The 14,272-nt window shown below is 42.0% G+C and overlaps 1 protein-coding gene across 4 annotated transcripts in view; it reads right to left on the bottom strand.

The window, feature by feature from the left end:
• Window positions 1-14,272, bottom strand: part of AMOT (angiomotin) — a 99,671-nt gene that overhangs the window by 16,384 nt on the left and 69,015 nt on the right. For all 4 annotated transcript variants that reach the window (XM_075940903.1, XM_075940902.1, XM_075940901.1 and 1 more), the window contains one exon: window positions 1,366-1,515. In XM_075940903.1, coding sequence (XP_075797018.1) covers window positions 1,366-1,515 — 150 coding nt within the window. The remainder of the gene's footprint in view (window positions 1-1,365; window positions 1,516-14,272) is intronic.

Raw genomic sequence — 14,272 nt, 5'->3', positions numbered from 1 at the left:
GGGGAATGTGACCACTCTACTACTCGCATACATCCCTAATCCTAACTAGGTTAAACAAATGCTTTTGCGCCTGTATTGAGCAGATTTCCAACACAGCTCCAATCACAAGATACAGCATGTGGTATCATTCATGTACTATGAGAAGGAATATAATTTGTTAGATAAGCAAGCTTCATTTATAATGGAAAGATGGAAAGAGTCTGGCTCAATGGCAAAAAGCCATTTGGGGCAAGAGAACTAGAAGTAGGAAAAGACAATGTATGAGACCCCTTGTAATTTTGCAAAATTAATCCCGAGTATCAGAAAAGGGCTGAGATTAGACACCATCATATACAAACTGCAGACAGGTTTGGGTTTTTTTACAATCACATTAGTTAACATGTGTTAATATGGTTTCAAACAGGACTAAAATTTCAAATTCAACTCATACTATCGCGAGAAAAAAAAAATTCCTTTCTTTCCAGAGTAAAAATAGACTAGATATAAATTGTTAGAGCACACTGTACATTAGTGGTTATAAATTTCATCAACAGCATTTCTGTCTTCAAGCTTAATGTTTGAGGTTGTGTGAACAGATGAGACCACTCAACAAATCTTAGTGGGGTGTCTTAAAATCCTACTACAAATTAAAAGGCACACCAGGAATCATTAAGAGCCCAGAACAATTACTAGACATATGTCTGCCGCCTCCCAGATGAGGAATCTGTTATTATTTTTAATTTAAAACCTTAAGGATAGAATTTAAAGATTTACTTAAATTGAATGAAACCAATAGCAGCCCAGCAACCTCAATGGCCACATTTTGCAAAAGAATGTTTTTACTATAGGGCTGTCTACACACTGGCATGAATTTCCGGAAATGCTTAAAACGGAATACTATTCCGTTTTCAGTTTTTCCGGAAAAGGAGCGTCTACATTGGCAGGCTGCTTTTCCGGAAAAGCGTCTGTGGCCAATGTAGACACGCTTTTCCAGAAAAGAGCCCCAATCACCATTTTCGCGATCGGGGCTTTTTTCCGGAAAAGACTACTGGGCTGTCTACACTGGCCCTTTTCCGGAACAGTGTTCCGGAATAAGGACTTATGCCCGAGCGGGAGCAGAATAGTTTTTCCGGAATAGCGGCTGATTTTGTACAGTAGAGCATCGTTGCTTTTCCGGAAATTCAAAGGCCAGTGTAGACAGCTCGCAGCTTATTCCGGAAAAGCGGCTGATTTTCCGGAATAAGTGGCCCAGTGTAGACACAGTCTAGTTGTATAGAAAAGAGGGAACAGATCGTGCTTTGCTGCATGTTTTGTGAATGGTTAGACAGGAACACCTTACAAGAGATATATTTCAATGAAAAACTGCTCAGTGCATTGAGTGGTTACCTGCTGCATCCGGAGGGACTCCAGTTCTCTCTCCAGGCGGGTTCGGAGGCGGTGCTCCAACTGTTCTCGTTTCTCGCAGGCTGCCTGCAGCTGAACCAATGCCTGCTGCATCTTCTCCACCTTCTCAACATAAACCTGCTTCTTTTTCAGCTGAAATGAGAGAGGACAATGATCATAACTTTAGTTCGCACCTGCTCCCTGTTCTTCTTTCCTTTTCTCTCACTCTCAGTTACAGTTAGGGCCTACTTAGGTAACCACATGCCCTCCCCACCTACTGATTTAGCATCTGAACATTCACAAGTATTAATGAATGTATTTTCACAATCTCCCCATAAGACAGGATTATCAGATGGGGATCTGAGGCACAGAGAGGTTAAGTGACTTGCCCAAAGTTATACAGGCCACATGTGTCAGAACCAGGAATTACAGCCAGTCAAAAACCGCAGAAAGGTTTTCAATGAAATTTTGAGAATGTGAGTTTCTGACCAACACTACAAAGAATTACACCTGGAACTCCTGTGCCCCCGTCAAGGTCATAACCATCAAGCCGTGAAGAGGACCAAATCAAATTCTAACCATGTTAAAGACCTGTCTGTGTTCCATCCACACTTCAGACTGAACAGTGCTAAGTCTATGTGCCTCTAAGCATTGTTCCTGAGGTCAGAGTGACCTCGGAAGTTTCACTTTATTCTTGTGTCTCACTGCCTCCGAAGACTTATGCTAGCCACACTCCATTAACCTGACCTATCAAAGCTAGCAGGCTAAGACACCAATTTATGAAACATGAGGGCCTCAGAAGGGTTAAAACAGTTCAGATGTGTGTGATTTTGTAGCTAGGTTATAAACTTAATTTGGTGCAAGCAAGTGCAATCTGCTTTATCTGGATCATGGTACTACCAGATCACAGCAGACTTTCTCTCCAAAATGACAGCATACATAGTAATGAGATATTAAAGACTACTTTGGGGAATCACACTATGGTCCCATTTACGGTATGAAATCTATCATATTAAATACTGTATTAGAGTTCATTCAAGAGCCATGCTATATATTATAATATGACTTGGACTTACCCATATGGTCAGGCCCAAACCATGTGTTATCTATGCTAAGGAACCACAACCCAATTCTGTTTGAAGTATTTAGATACAGTGGATACTGCAGTCTAAGTGAGGCCTACAACACAGCTATTAAGATGTTTGCCCGAGGAGAAAAATACAAACACAACTACAGGTTGAACCTCTCTAGTATGGTACCATTGGGACTTGACTTGACCAGTGCCGAACCAGAGAATTTGCCAAACTACAGGAGATCAATATTGTCTAGCAACATTACCAACACTTCCACTGTTTACTGGGCTATCAGCAGATATTTAGGAGTAAATTAGAGCTAAATAGCAGCACAAAACACAGAGCCAGGACTGGTGGCTGGAAACAAACTTTATGGGACCGCTCAACCTTAGTTGCGTATTTTTAGCTGGGTTTGGGCTTTAAGTGCAGAGCTGGGCCCTAAGTTATGACAACCCACTCTACTCCCACGGGAATTCTGCATCTCTGTGGCGCAACAGAAAAATTCCTGCCCCCCAATTCCGTTTGTTTCCATGAAGAAAATGGTGGTTTCTGTAAGGAAGCAAAGAGAAGTTGCACCAGTGCCCTAACCATATTCACCTTGACTCCCCTGCAAAGTTCCATCCCTCTGTCCCCCGCACCCAAACCCTGCACCAAGCCTCTGTGCATCCAAATTCCCCCCCATGCACCTAGATTGCACTACACAGAACCCTGGTACTCTCAAGGGAATTCTGTGCCCCAAAAAATTAAAATTCTGCAAAATTTCTGCATATTTTATTTGTCAAAATAACACAATAACAGGAGTAACACCACAATACTGGCTGAAAAAGGCAGCACTCCCCAGGAGAGCCAGAGCCCCATTTGCAGGGAACAATGCTGCAAAATTTAGATTTGCTTTGTTTCGTCAGGTCATCCCTCAAAAAACTGTCATATGCTCCTCAATCCCTCTGCATCAAGCCAACTACAGAATGTACTTAATTGGCAATGAAAGAGATGACAGGGCTCAAGCAATTTTTTTAGTTTCATAACTGATGCAGCAAGCCCATGGGTGCCTGGGCTAGGAACCGCCAAACCTAGTGGATCAGCCCTGGCAAAAATTAAGTACTGACTATTGAGAACCTAGTATGAGTAGAACAATAGCTAAGCTCCAAGCAGAAGCATCTTATTTTTCACAAGTCCCAAGCCTGGTCTCATTTATTCCCAAACTCAGCAGATGTCTAATCTCACCACATGACATGCTGGTGCCCTAGAGGATTTTCAAGAGACAGATATTTTATTATAAAGGCAAGATAAACAGTGAGCAAGCCAACCAAAGATTTCCCAGACAGGGAAGATATAGTGAGTTGGTATTTTTACCTTTTGATTGCTCAAGATTTCATATTTATTCATTGGATCATGCAGGAGATGCAAGAACATTTTAATATATTTTTACATTAAAGTCTTTCTATGAAAGATATTAATTTTTAAAAATGATTATAGGAAGATATTCATCCAAAGATTTCAAAGTGCGCAACAAACATTAAACTAACATTTTTAATTCCCTAGTGAAGTGGGTAGTACTGTGCCCATTTTACAGTTCAGTTCAAGGAGGCTCAGAGTAGTAAAGTGACTGCCCTAGCTGCAGTGAATCAGCAGTAGAACCAAAAATAGACCCTACGAGTTTCTGGTTCCTAGACTCTTGCTTTTCCAGAGGGGTCAAAATTCCTGTAAAAATGCACTATGATAAAGTGCTTGGGAAAATGTAAAAAGACTAATTCAGGCATCAAGCTCCCAGGAAAATTAGTAATTACTGGGATCTTTCTAATTCTCTTATGCATAAAATAAACTAAGAATGTTGGGGCTTTCAGTAGTACCCAATGAATTATTATTTTTCCAAAATGTTGTAAAGCACAATTAAAAAAAAAAAGCAGCTTCACCTGCTAAAAGAAAAAAAAACATGTGGTAGTTTTATAATTAAATAAATGCAAGAAGGTGTGTGGATTAAGTTTTTGGCCGACAGTCAACAAATACCAAGAGTCCAGCCAAAAAAAAAAAAAAAAGAATTAGGCTGCAGAAATCCAACAAACATTCACTTTGAAAACGCTTCCAACAGCTGAACCTGCAGGTGAAATGTTGTAATACAGGTGATTACCTAATGTATTAGCACTGCCCGCACACGTTTAGCTAATGTACCAAACCTAAAGCACAGGCATGGCTTGTTCAGTAGCTTTTTGTAAAGTCAGATTTCTTCTCCTCTTATAAAACCCACTGAGTTATCCTTTCTATGTCAAGCAGCATTAAACACACAAAAATAAGTTGAAAAAACTCTCGTGTAGAGACTGAAGACAAACACTTTAAATCAGCTTTGTTCAACTAAATTAAAAGATGTGGGTAAACGTTAACATCACTTAAGTATGTCTCCACTAAAAGTGAAGGTGTGATTGCAGCACGGGTAGGCAAACCCACTAGCTTTATTTCCACAAGCACAGGCAACAATAACACACAGATGTGGCAGCACTAGTCAGCAGTAGCTAGCAATTCCATTATAGAATCCAGAAACGTAGGGCTCGAAGGGACCGTGAGAAGTCATCAGGTCCAGCTCCCTGCACTGAAGCAGGCCTAAGTCAACCTGGACCATCCCTGATGGGAGTTTGTCCAACCTGTTCTTAAAACCTTCAATAAGAGATTCCCCAACCTTCCTTGGAAGTCTGTTCCTGAGTTTCAATACCCTTCAAGTTGGAAACTCTCTCCTAAAATGTAGACGGAGCTTGGTCCTGCCTTGAGGGCGGGGGGCTGGACTCGATGACCTCTCGAGGTCCCTTCCAGTCCTATTATTCTATGATTCTATGAAAATCTAAACTAAAATTTCCCTTGCTGAAAGTTAAGCCCACTACTTCTTGTCCTAAATTCAATTGAACACAGTCCTCTTTATAATAGCCCTTAACATATTTGAAGACTGTTATCAGGTCCTCTCCTCAGTGGTCTTAAGACTTTTTTTAACATTTCCTCATAGTCATGTTTTCTAAAACTTCTGTTGCTCTCCTGTGGTCTCACTCAAATTTGTCCACATCTGTCCTAAAGAGTGGCACCCGCAATTAAGACACAATACTCTAGCTGGGACTTCAGCAGGACTGAGTAGACCAGGGTAATTGCCTCCTGTTGCATTCCTCCTTGTTAATGCACTCCAAACCTTTTTGCAACTGCATAACATTAACTCTCATTCAATTTGCGATCCACTATAGCCCTCAGTTCCTTTTAAGCAATACTACCACCTGCCTAGCTGTGCCCTATTTTGTTGCTGTGCATTTGATGTTTTCTTGAATTCAGCCCAATTCTCCAGTTTGCTGAAGTTGTTCTGAGTCTAATTCTGCTTTCCAAAGCACCTGTACCAGAACAGCTCTCCTGGCAGGCCTGTGCTCTTGTTGTTAGCTACGAGGTTTATACACTTATTTGTTACTTATGCTAGCTAGATTAAAGCTAGCATAGGTATCCCCTGCCTATGCTACAACCACACCTTCATTTGCTGCATAGACATACTCTTCGATACTTCTGAAAATTTGACTTCCCTAAAGTATCCCACTAATTTATGCACAAGATAACATGCCACCTCTTACAATTACTGTTCTCAATCAACACACAGTATATTCTGCATGGCAAAGTTATACAATGAAGAAATATCTTCACCATTTCTGACATCTTCACTATTATCACTATCAGCTGGTACAATAAACTGTGCACCTGGATTCATCAGCTGCAATCTTACTGCAGAAATTTAATTCTGTTTTATCTTTTGGTTGAATTTGTCCTCAATATAAAAAGGGCCAGGAATATTGCAGCCAAGGACAGAGGGACTTTATTAACATAAATCAAGAATATGAGCATGTTTTCCTAAGACTGGAATTGGAAACAGCATCTCTTGAACATTGCCAACATGCTGCAGGCAAAAGAGAAAAAAATAAAGCAGCAGGCTGAGGTTTGTTCTTTGTTAACTGTCATGGTTTTCCCCCACAACAAAACAAAACTGGCCGCTCCATGCCAATGGCCGTAACAACATCTGCCAGTTGGAGAGGTGGCAGCAGGGGCTGCTCGAATCCTTCTGTAACTGGCCTCTCAGTCACAGGTGCTCAGCTGAACAGCTCTCTCTTGCTCTTTTATGAAAATGTAGACAGCATGATCTGCTTCCCATTCCTCCCCTTCCAACAAGATCTGGAAACTCTTGACAACTAAACAGCTTCAAATTTGAATCAGTACCACCAGCAGTCAAGAAGAGCCTGCAAGGAAGCACTTTACATTCAATATGCCCTCTCCCATCATCAACAGTTTGATGGGTCAATTTTTTCTCCACAAACTCCTGGCTTCTATACTATTTCTTAAAATTTTTTCCATGGCCACTAAACTATTTAATTCCCAGATGCAAATCTAACCCACGTGGGATGCTTTGGTTACTAGCTTTGCTGTTTCTTTGCATTACAACAGGAATTTATCCAACATCATCTTTTCTCTTAGCACAGTCACAAAATTTCATTTAAATCCTATATGCTTCACTGTGATTTATTTGTAAAAAACAGACTGAGAACTATAACTCAGGCATGACAAAATGACAGATTTTTAAATGATATTGAATTTAATTAGGTAATAAACTAACGTTCACATGACTTATAGCAACTCACTTTTGGGGGGAGGTGCTTACTCCATGCAAAGTACTCCATCATATAATATTCCAGCATTAATAGCGCATTTTTAAAATCGAAAGATCCCAAAATACTTCAATTATGCACATTCAGGGCTGGGAGGCTTTCAGCTATTACACTGTTCTCCCAGCACAATAATGCTGGGGGACAAAATATTTTCTACGGTACCTGGTACAAATCTAAAAAACACAGGGCTACATACATACATATGCAACCTTTTAACTTCACTGCCTGGATACTTTGCAAAGTTTATCTTCAGATACTTAGGGTCTTGTTTTAATTCTGTCAGACATTTTACTTGTAGCAACAAGTTCAACTTTAACCATTTAAAATAGGTACAGGCAGTCCCCGGGTTACATGGATCCGACTTACATCAGATCCCTACTTACAAACGGGGTGAGGCAACCCCGCACTAGTTGCTTCCCCCCAGCAGACCAGGGAGACGGGAAGCTAGTGCCCCCCCTCCAGCAGACCAGGGAGACAAGGAGCGGCTTTTCTCAGCAGACACCTCAGCTTGAGAATAAAGGACTGAGGGAAGTGAGGTGTGGGAGAATAAAACTGAGCTCTGGAGAAATGTTTGGCTAGAGTTTCCCCTATAATATGTACCAGTTCCGACTTACATACAAATTCAACTTCAGAACAAACCTACAGTCCCTATCTTGTACGTAACCCGGGGATTGCCTGTACAGTCATTTTTCCAGGAAGAATTCCAAAACAACACTCCCCCTTCTAAAATATTCCTACTGAATATTCCTGCCACTATTTTATGCAGATGTCTAAGGTAACATAATAGGTAACAGGAATAAATTGAATACAATTTAAAATCAGTTAGTGAAGTGCCCTGCCCCCCTCCCCAAATCCGTTAGTCTCCTGATCAAGTAGTTAGTTCATTCTTTTTTTTTTATTGTGAAGGCTGTTTCTGCAGTCAAGAGATTTCTGGTAGGTTTCAGTGCAATAAAGAGCAGTAAGACAGGCTAGGGATTCTAGGGCTACATTGTTCATGAGAGTTTTGGCTGACCTGAGCAGTTCTTTGTTTCCAAGTTAGTCAGAAAGATTTTATTGCTTAAAATTGACTGCACATTGAAATCCATGGACTGCAAAGCTCCCAGCAAAAGGAAATAAATCCATCTCTCTAACTACCCAGGAATGAAATAATTAAACAAATATATTCACTGAGCTGTGGAGAGCGGGAACTAGCTTTCGAAGCTCTTCACAGGGGAACGTACTTAAAACATCCACTTCTCAGAACAATGGAGAGAATTTTTTACCAATTCCAACCACCAGGCTACCTGAAATATTCTTTGCCACAGAGAACCTTTGACCAGACGTGCAGAGCTGCTGGTCCAAAAATCAGTTATAGCAAAGAACAATGTGTTCCCATCTAGATACGGGCAGCTGAATGTTATTAGAATTGCTCACCGAAAGAGACTGATGGGTAAAACTCCAAGAGCCAAACAAATATATTTCATCCGTTTTATTAAGCTCTTTAGAGACAAATCCTGCAACATCCTCCAGGGCTCCAGAATCCATGCAGTAAATCTGATGCCGCTCTGTGGGGCAAGGCAGTGGGGTGCAGAAAGACAGTGGAGGTCACACCCATCCTGTGAGAAGCGCAGTTCAGATGTAGGGAACAAAGGCAGTCAAGGCAGAAGACCCTTCTCTCCTCAAGTCCTTAGCTGCAAGGGGAGCACTACGGACACAGAGGCTGCTGCATCCTTTAGCCTGGAGCACCCTCCGTGGAGCAAATTCAGCCCAGAAAGAAATGGCAGGAGAAAGGGAGGAGAGAGGGGGATTCCTTCCCTTCAAAGAGATGCATAGCTCCAGATGAGTAACACAGAAAGGATTTCTGAGGGGACATCCTGCGTAACCAGAAAATGATTCAGAATCCCTCCCAGCCATTACCCTCTTTGTTTTGGATAGCACCATTGCAGAAAATTGGTAACACTTGTTAGCATTTGCCTCCCACCATTTTTGAGATCTTCTACAAAGTTTTTAAATCTATCCAGTGTGTATTGATTCTATAATGGGTTTATCCTAAAGCTAAATCAGTTCAGATGCAGCTGAAAATGTATTTCCCCACAGGAATTTTCTCACTATTGCTGGAACATGCTAAGCAAATGGCGAAAGTGTGTTTAGCCCATCTTTCTCCCTCTCTGCTGTTGGAAGATATTGCTGTGAACCCTCCGTCTGATCGAATTCAGTTCCAGTACAAGCTCATGCTGAAGCAATTTGGTAATACTATCCTTGTACTAGGGAGTACAGTTTGCTGCGTGGGAATGTCATAATATTGTCTCTCCATTTGTTTGGGTTAAAGCCTCAAAGCCACCTCTGGAAAATTACTAACAGGCAGAAACAGAGTTGGAAATGCAGCAGTAAAAAAGCCATTTCTGTGTCATTCCAGTGCAAGAGGTCATTAAAAGGCATACACACATCGGGGGGAGGGGGGGATGTAAAAGCACCTTTCTCTCCACCCCACTGCCATACACACATGCATTAACATTATTTGCAAATAAAGTATTTCCTTTAAAAGTGACTGTTCTGAATGACATCTCAGATGAAGCATATGATACAGTAGACACCATTAAGAAGTCAACATTTCAACATCTGCCCCCTGATAAAATTCACAGTATAATCAGAAATAGCACATTATCCCCCTACACAGTAGATAAACCAGGAAAGCGATGCTACCTTGGCTCTGGTTTATGTTCACATTTTATGGCTATACTGTCTTATGTCTTCTATAAGCTTCCTTTGCAAAAAATATTTCCTTCAAATTTTGTTCTGATGGTTCTTCCCAAAGTACTTTATAAATCTGTGACAAGGCTGTTTTCCTTTATTTTGCGTGTGTTATCTAGTAATCTATATGTCATGGGGCAATTGCTTTAGTTTGGGACTATTTTCTTAAGGCACTCAGAGTCTGTTCAGTGATGGAACCATGAAGACAAAAGTTATACCCAGATAAAGGTACATTTTGAAGGAAGATGTGGCAGACTAGTTGAAGTATGGCCCTCCACCAATAGAATGTTAGGAATCATCAAGGGATGTAAAAGGTTAATCGATTAGCATCACCCTTAATAGGTGATGCTCACAGGCTCTGGCTAACTGGTAGGGGCTGGAGCATCTCCCTGCCCACCAGAGGCAGGAGGCTGTTCCAGCTGCCGTGGATAGGAGCACGCCAGCTCAGCCAGAGCAACCCTGTCCATGGCAGGCCCGGGAGAGTCACAGATAGGAGCTGTTCCAGATGTCCAAAGCAGCCTCTGCCTGCAGTGGCGTGAGGGTGGGAGGGGATCATTCCAGCCCATATGGTCTAGAGTAGCCCCCTGTCATCCCCATCCTCTCCCCGTTTAATCAGTTACATCAGGGGTGGGGAACCTCAGGCCCAGGGGCTCTTGCCTGGATCCAGCCCAAAAGCTCAGGGCTCCCCTCCTAACATTGGGGAGTCCCTAGTGAGGGACTGGAGCACACAAAATCTACTAACCTGGGCCCCACTAGGCTCTGGTGTGCGAGGGGAATGTCTTTCTCTTTCTCAGTTAGGGGCCATGTCGATGAAGGTTGGGAGGGGCGAAGGGGGTTTGGCTTCACTTGTGTGCAGCCCCCAACTGATTTTTCTGTGGGTCAGCGGCCCCCAATCCAAAAAAGGTTCCCCACCCCGGGTTAAACAATTAAATGGAATTTTACATCCCTAGAATTGACTGGCTTAACGAGAAATTGAAAATCACAAGTTTAATATTGTCATTTTAACAAAAGACTTATAAAAGCAGTGCTGACGACCCTTCCCTCCATTATCACCAGCTGTGGCTGGGTGCAGCAGTAGGTACCCAAGACAAATTCCTGCTGCCATACTGAACACCTGGTACTCACAGTCAGTGGGTCTGATCACTGATCAGTATGGCCAGTCTTGTAGACTCTGCAACTCTGTTAACTTTAATTTAGCCAGATCAGCATGTGCTACTTGCAGGCATAATGTCTAACCCATAGTAGACTCTTAAAACCTGTTAGTCAGTAGGTAACCCAACACATGCCAATATCAATTTTAAATCCTACTCCAGATAAGACCTATATTGGAACAAATCCTAGCCAGTCCATTCTTCTTTAAATGCAACATCTGAAAAAAGACAGCATTTTTTCCATGATCCTAGCATCAGCCTGCATGCTGTACCCCAAAACCACTTAAACTCTGCAATGCAACTGAACACAGAATGGCAATCTGTGCTCCAAAACTACTGAGTCCTACAACGGGAGCTGAAGAAATGTCTCTGTAGTAGCTAGGAGTATTAACTCCACTGTATAGAATCAGACCATTGGGACTGCAAGGCATTTTACAGCCAGTATGTATTTTAGTTCAGATATACAGAATTCATGTACACTAGGGATGTAAGAGCATAACTGTTTAAACAATTAACCCATAAGCCTGGGTTTAATGGTTACTGTTAACGGTTACATGCATGCTCCTGTTCCATTCCTGGAGCCTGCTGCCACACCACAAATAATTGCTGATTTTTTTCAGCAGTTACCAAATTACCCATTTTTTAACAATATATATTATGCTTTAGTTATAAAAACAATCGGAATTTTTAACTAAGGAGGAAAAGGCTGAATATTGCCCGAGAAACGGATCTGGTATGACACTGTAATCACTCAGGTCCTATGAGGAAACCTTTTTTTAGAGAGGCAGCTGCATTAGTCTGTTTCAGCAGAAAAAAACAAAAAGTCTGATGGCACTTTAGAGACTAACAAATTTATTAGGGTATGACTCTGTGGCACTTAGTAATGAGGCCTAAAGTAGGAGGGAGATGGAAACTGACAAATATATTACCTACTGTATATAACAACGTAGCCCCTACACACCGCAGCACACATGAAGCCAACCCGTGCTAATGCTATAATACTTGAATTTCAATAGTACCTTTTAACTCAAAGTGCTTTAAACCACTCAGGCCCACAACACTTCTATGAGATGGGCAAGTATGTTCAGATGAAAAATTGATGCAATTGGGGAAATGTAAGTACTTGGCTCAAGGAGCCACAGAGTCAGGGGCACAGCCAGCAGCAGAGCCCAGGTGCCTACTCCAATCACAGCACCAAATTCTCTCCCCGTCTGCCCTATGCTGTACATTTCTGACATGCTAGAAAAAATAATAACAACCCTATACAGCATAGCAATGGTTAACATTTCCCTCGGCAGCCTCTCACACGCTCATTGAAGCAAAGGAAAGAACTAGACTCCGCAGCCAGCCCATTCTTTAAATTCAACATCTCAAAAAAGCCAGCAGTGTTTTCCCATGATCCCTGCAACAGCCACCAAGATAGCTGTCCTCAGGATCATCCTGAGCCAACAGCGAGGAAGAAGATTCATTAGCCTAGATTGTTGGCATTAGGGCAAGCCATTTCCTTAACTATATTAAGTAAATTTTCTCCTTAATGAGACTGCCATGACACAAGAAAACAGAGAGATTCTTTGATCAGGAGCTTAACAAGTGTTTACTAATTTGCACCCACAGCCCAAACTAGACACATTTTGTTGTAAACTACGAGCCTGGTTTCTATAGAGTGAGCTCTCATTTAGGCACCTCAATGAGCTGAACAGAATATCAAGTGGTCAGCCCCCAGCATCTGCCACTGAGAATCCTGTGAAAGCTGAACTCCTCTCAAAACTAGGAATGTGAATTGTTAACTGGTTAACAATGATGCTTACCAGTTACTGTTAACCAGTGGGCTGGAGCAGTCCCCCGCCAGCTGCTCCAGCCAAGAGAAGGGGGCAGTCCAGCCAAGTCAGAGCAGCTCCCATCCGCATGGGCCCAGCCTGGACAGAGAAGTCTCTCCACCATGCCAGGGGGATTGCTTCAGCTCATGGCCACCTCACCCACCCCCATTTAATCAGTTAACCAGCTAAACATAATGTTTAACTGGTTAAGTATTAACTGGGATTTTACATCCCTATTCCAAACTTGCCGTGTGAGTCAACTTGTCTTCGCTTAGCACTGATTGCTAAACAGGAGCTCCCCCCACTGAAAGCAATGACATAGGATAAGACACAACATCGGAATGTTGTCGTCGTAATACAACATGAAGATTTCTCGCAGATACATTAAAAAGCAACATTTTATTTTAAATGCACAGTTAATAAAAGCATAGTCCTTAGCTACCAATGAGACAAGTGCCTTATGAACACTTAAGATAAATACACAGGGAGATGAGGTTCTGTTTTTTTCTCCCTGGGTTACTTATCTTGTTAAAGGCATGCCCCTGGCCTACTGCATGTTGAAGAACGTAAGTTCAGAGCTTATAGTCAAGTCAGCAACTCATGCATAGCAGTGCGGAGTTACCGCTGGCTCAGCTGTAGGTGAGCAATAGGAGGAGGGAGAGCTGTAGCTCACATTACAGCTTCAAGCCCTTATGAAGATCCTCTCTCAAGATCTTACCAAGGCCCTCCGGCAATGGGAGGACAATGAAACCCTCATAGATGATCAACACCCCTAAAATACTTTGTAAACCACAGATAAGCAGTAAAAGGCAAACATTATATGATATACATAGCCATATATTGAGTACCTGTATTTGTTTTCAGTTAGGAATGTCAAATCCCATTTAATTAGTTAACTGTTGAATGTTAAGTTTAAATAGTTATCTGGTGCAGCTGGGGTGGGTGTGCTGGAGCAGTCTTCAGCCCAGCTGTTTCCAGCCCAGCACTTCCAGAGCTGCTGGCTCCCATGTGGTCTGGGAGCCAGCAGCCCCATATGAGGGTCCAGCAGGGCTGGAGCAGAGAGGGCTGCCCCACAGGTTATCGATTAACCATTAACATCCTTACTCTGAGTTCTCTTTAAGTATCTGTGATCATATCCTTGCTATTTCCCAGAAATAAATCATCCAATTTTAATTGCACCTTATTTTAAATTTTTATTTAAAGAAACATATAATCTTCTATTAACGGTGCAGGAAAATACTCTGTGCATCTTTCTGCTACTTTCGCAGCCTCCACAATGTGTTTGAAGAACTTCAAGGAGCCTGCTTTCTCAATATTAACAGTACTTAGCATTTATGGAACCCTTTCATCCTGCCACCAAGATTTTAGAATGCAGAAATATTCATTGAAATTCAACAACTCAGAAAGTTAGGTGACCTGCCCAGCTCAGTGAGTAACAGAGCTGAGAAAAGAACTCCTTCAACCTG

This window comes from Pelodiscus sinensis, chromosome 13 (genome assembly GCF_049634645.1).
Source record: "Pelodiscus sinensis isolate JC-2024 chromosome 13, ASM4963464v1, whole genome shotgun sequence".
Lineage (NCBI taxonomy): Eukaryota > Metazoa > Chordata > Testudines > Trionychidae > Pelodiscus > Pelodiscus sinensis.
This window is presented reverse-complemented; position numbering and strand designations above follow the sequence as displayed.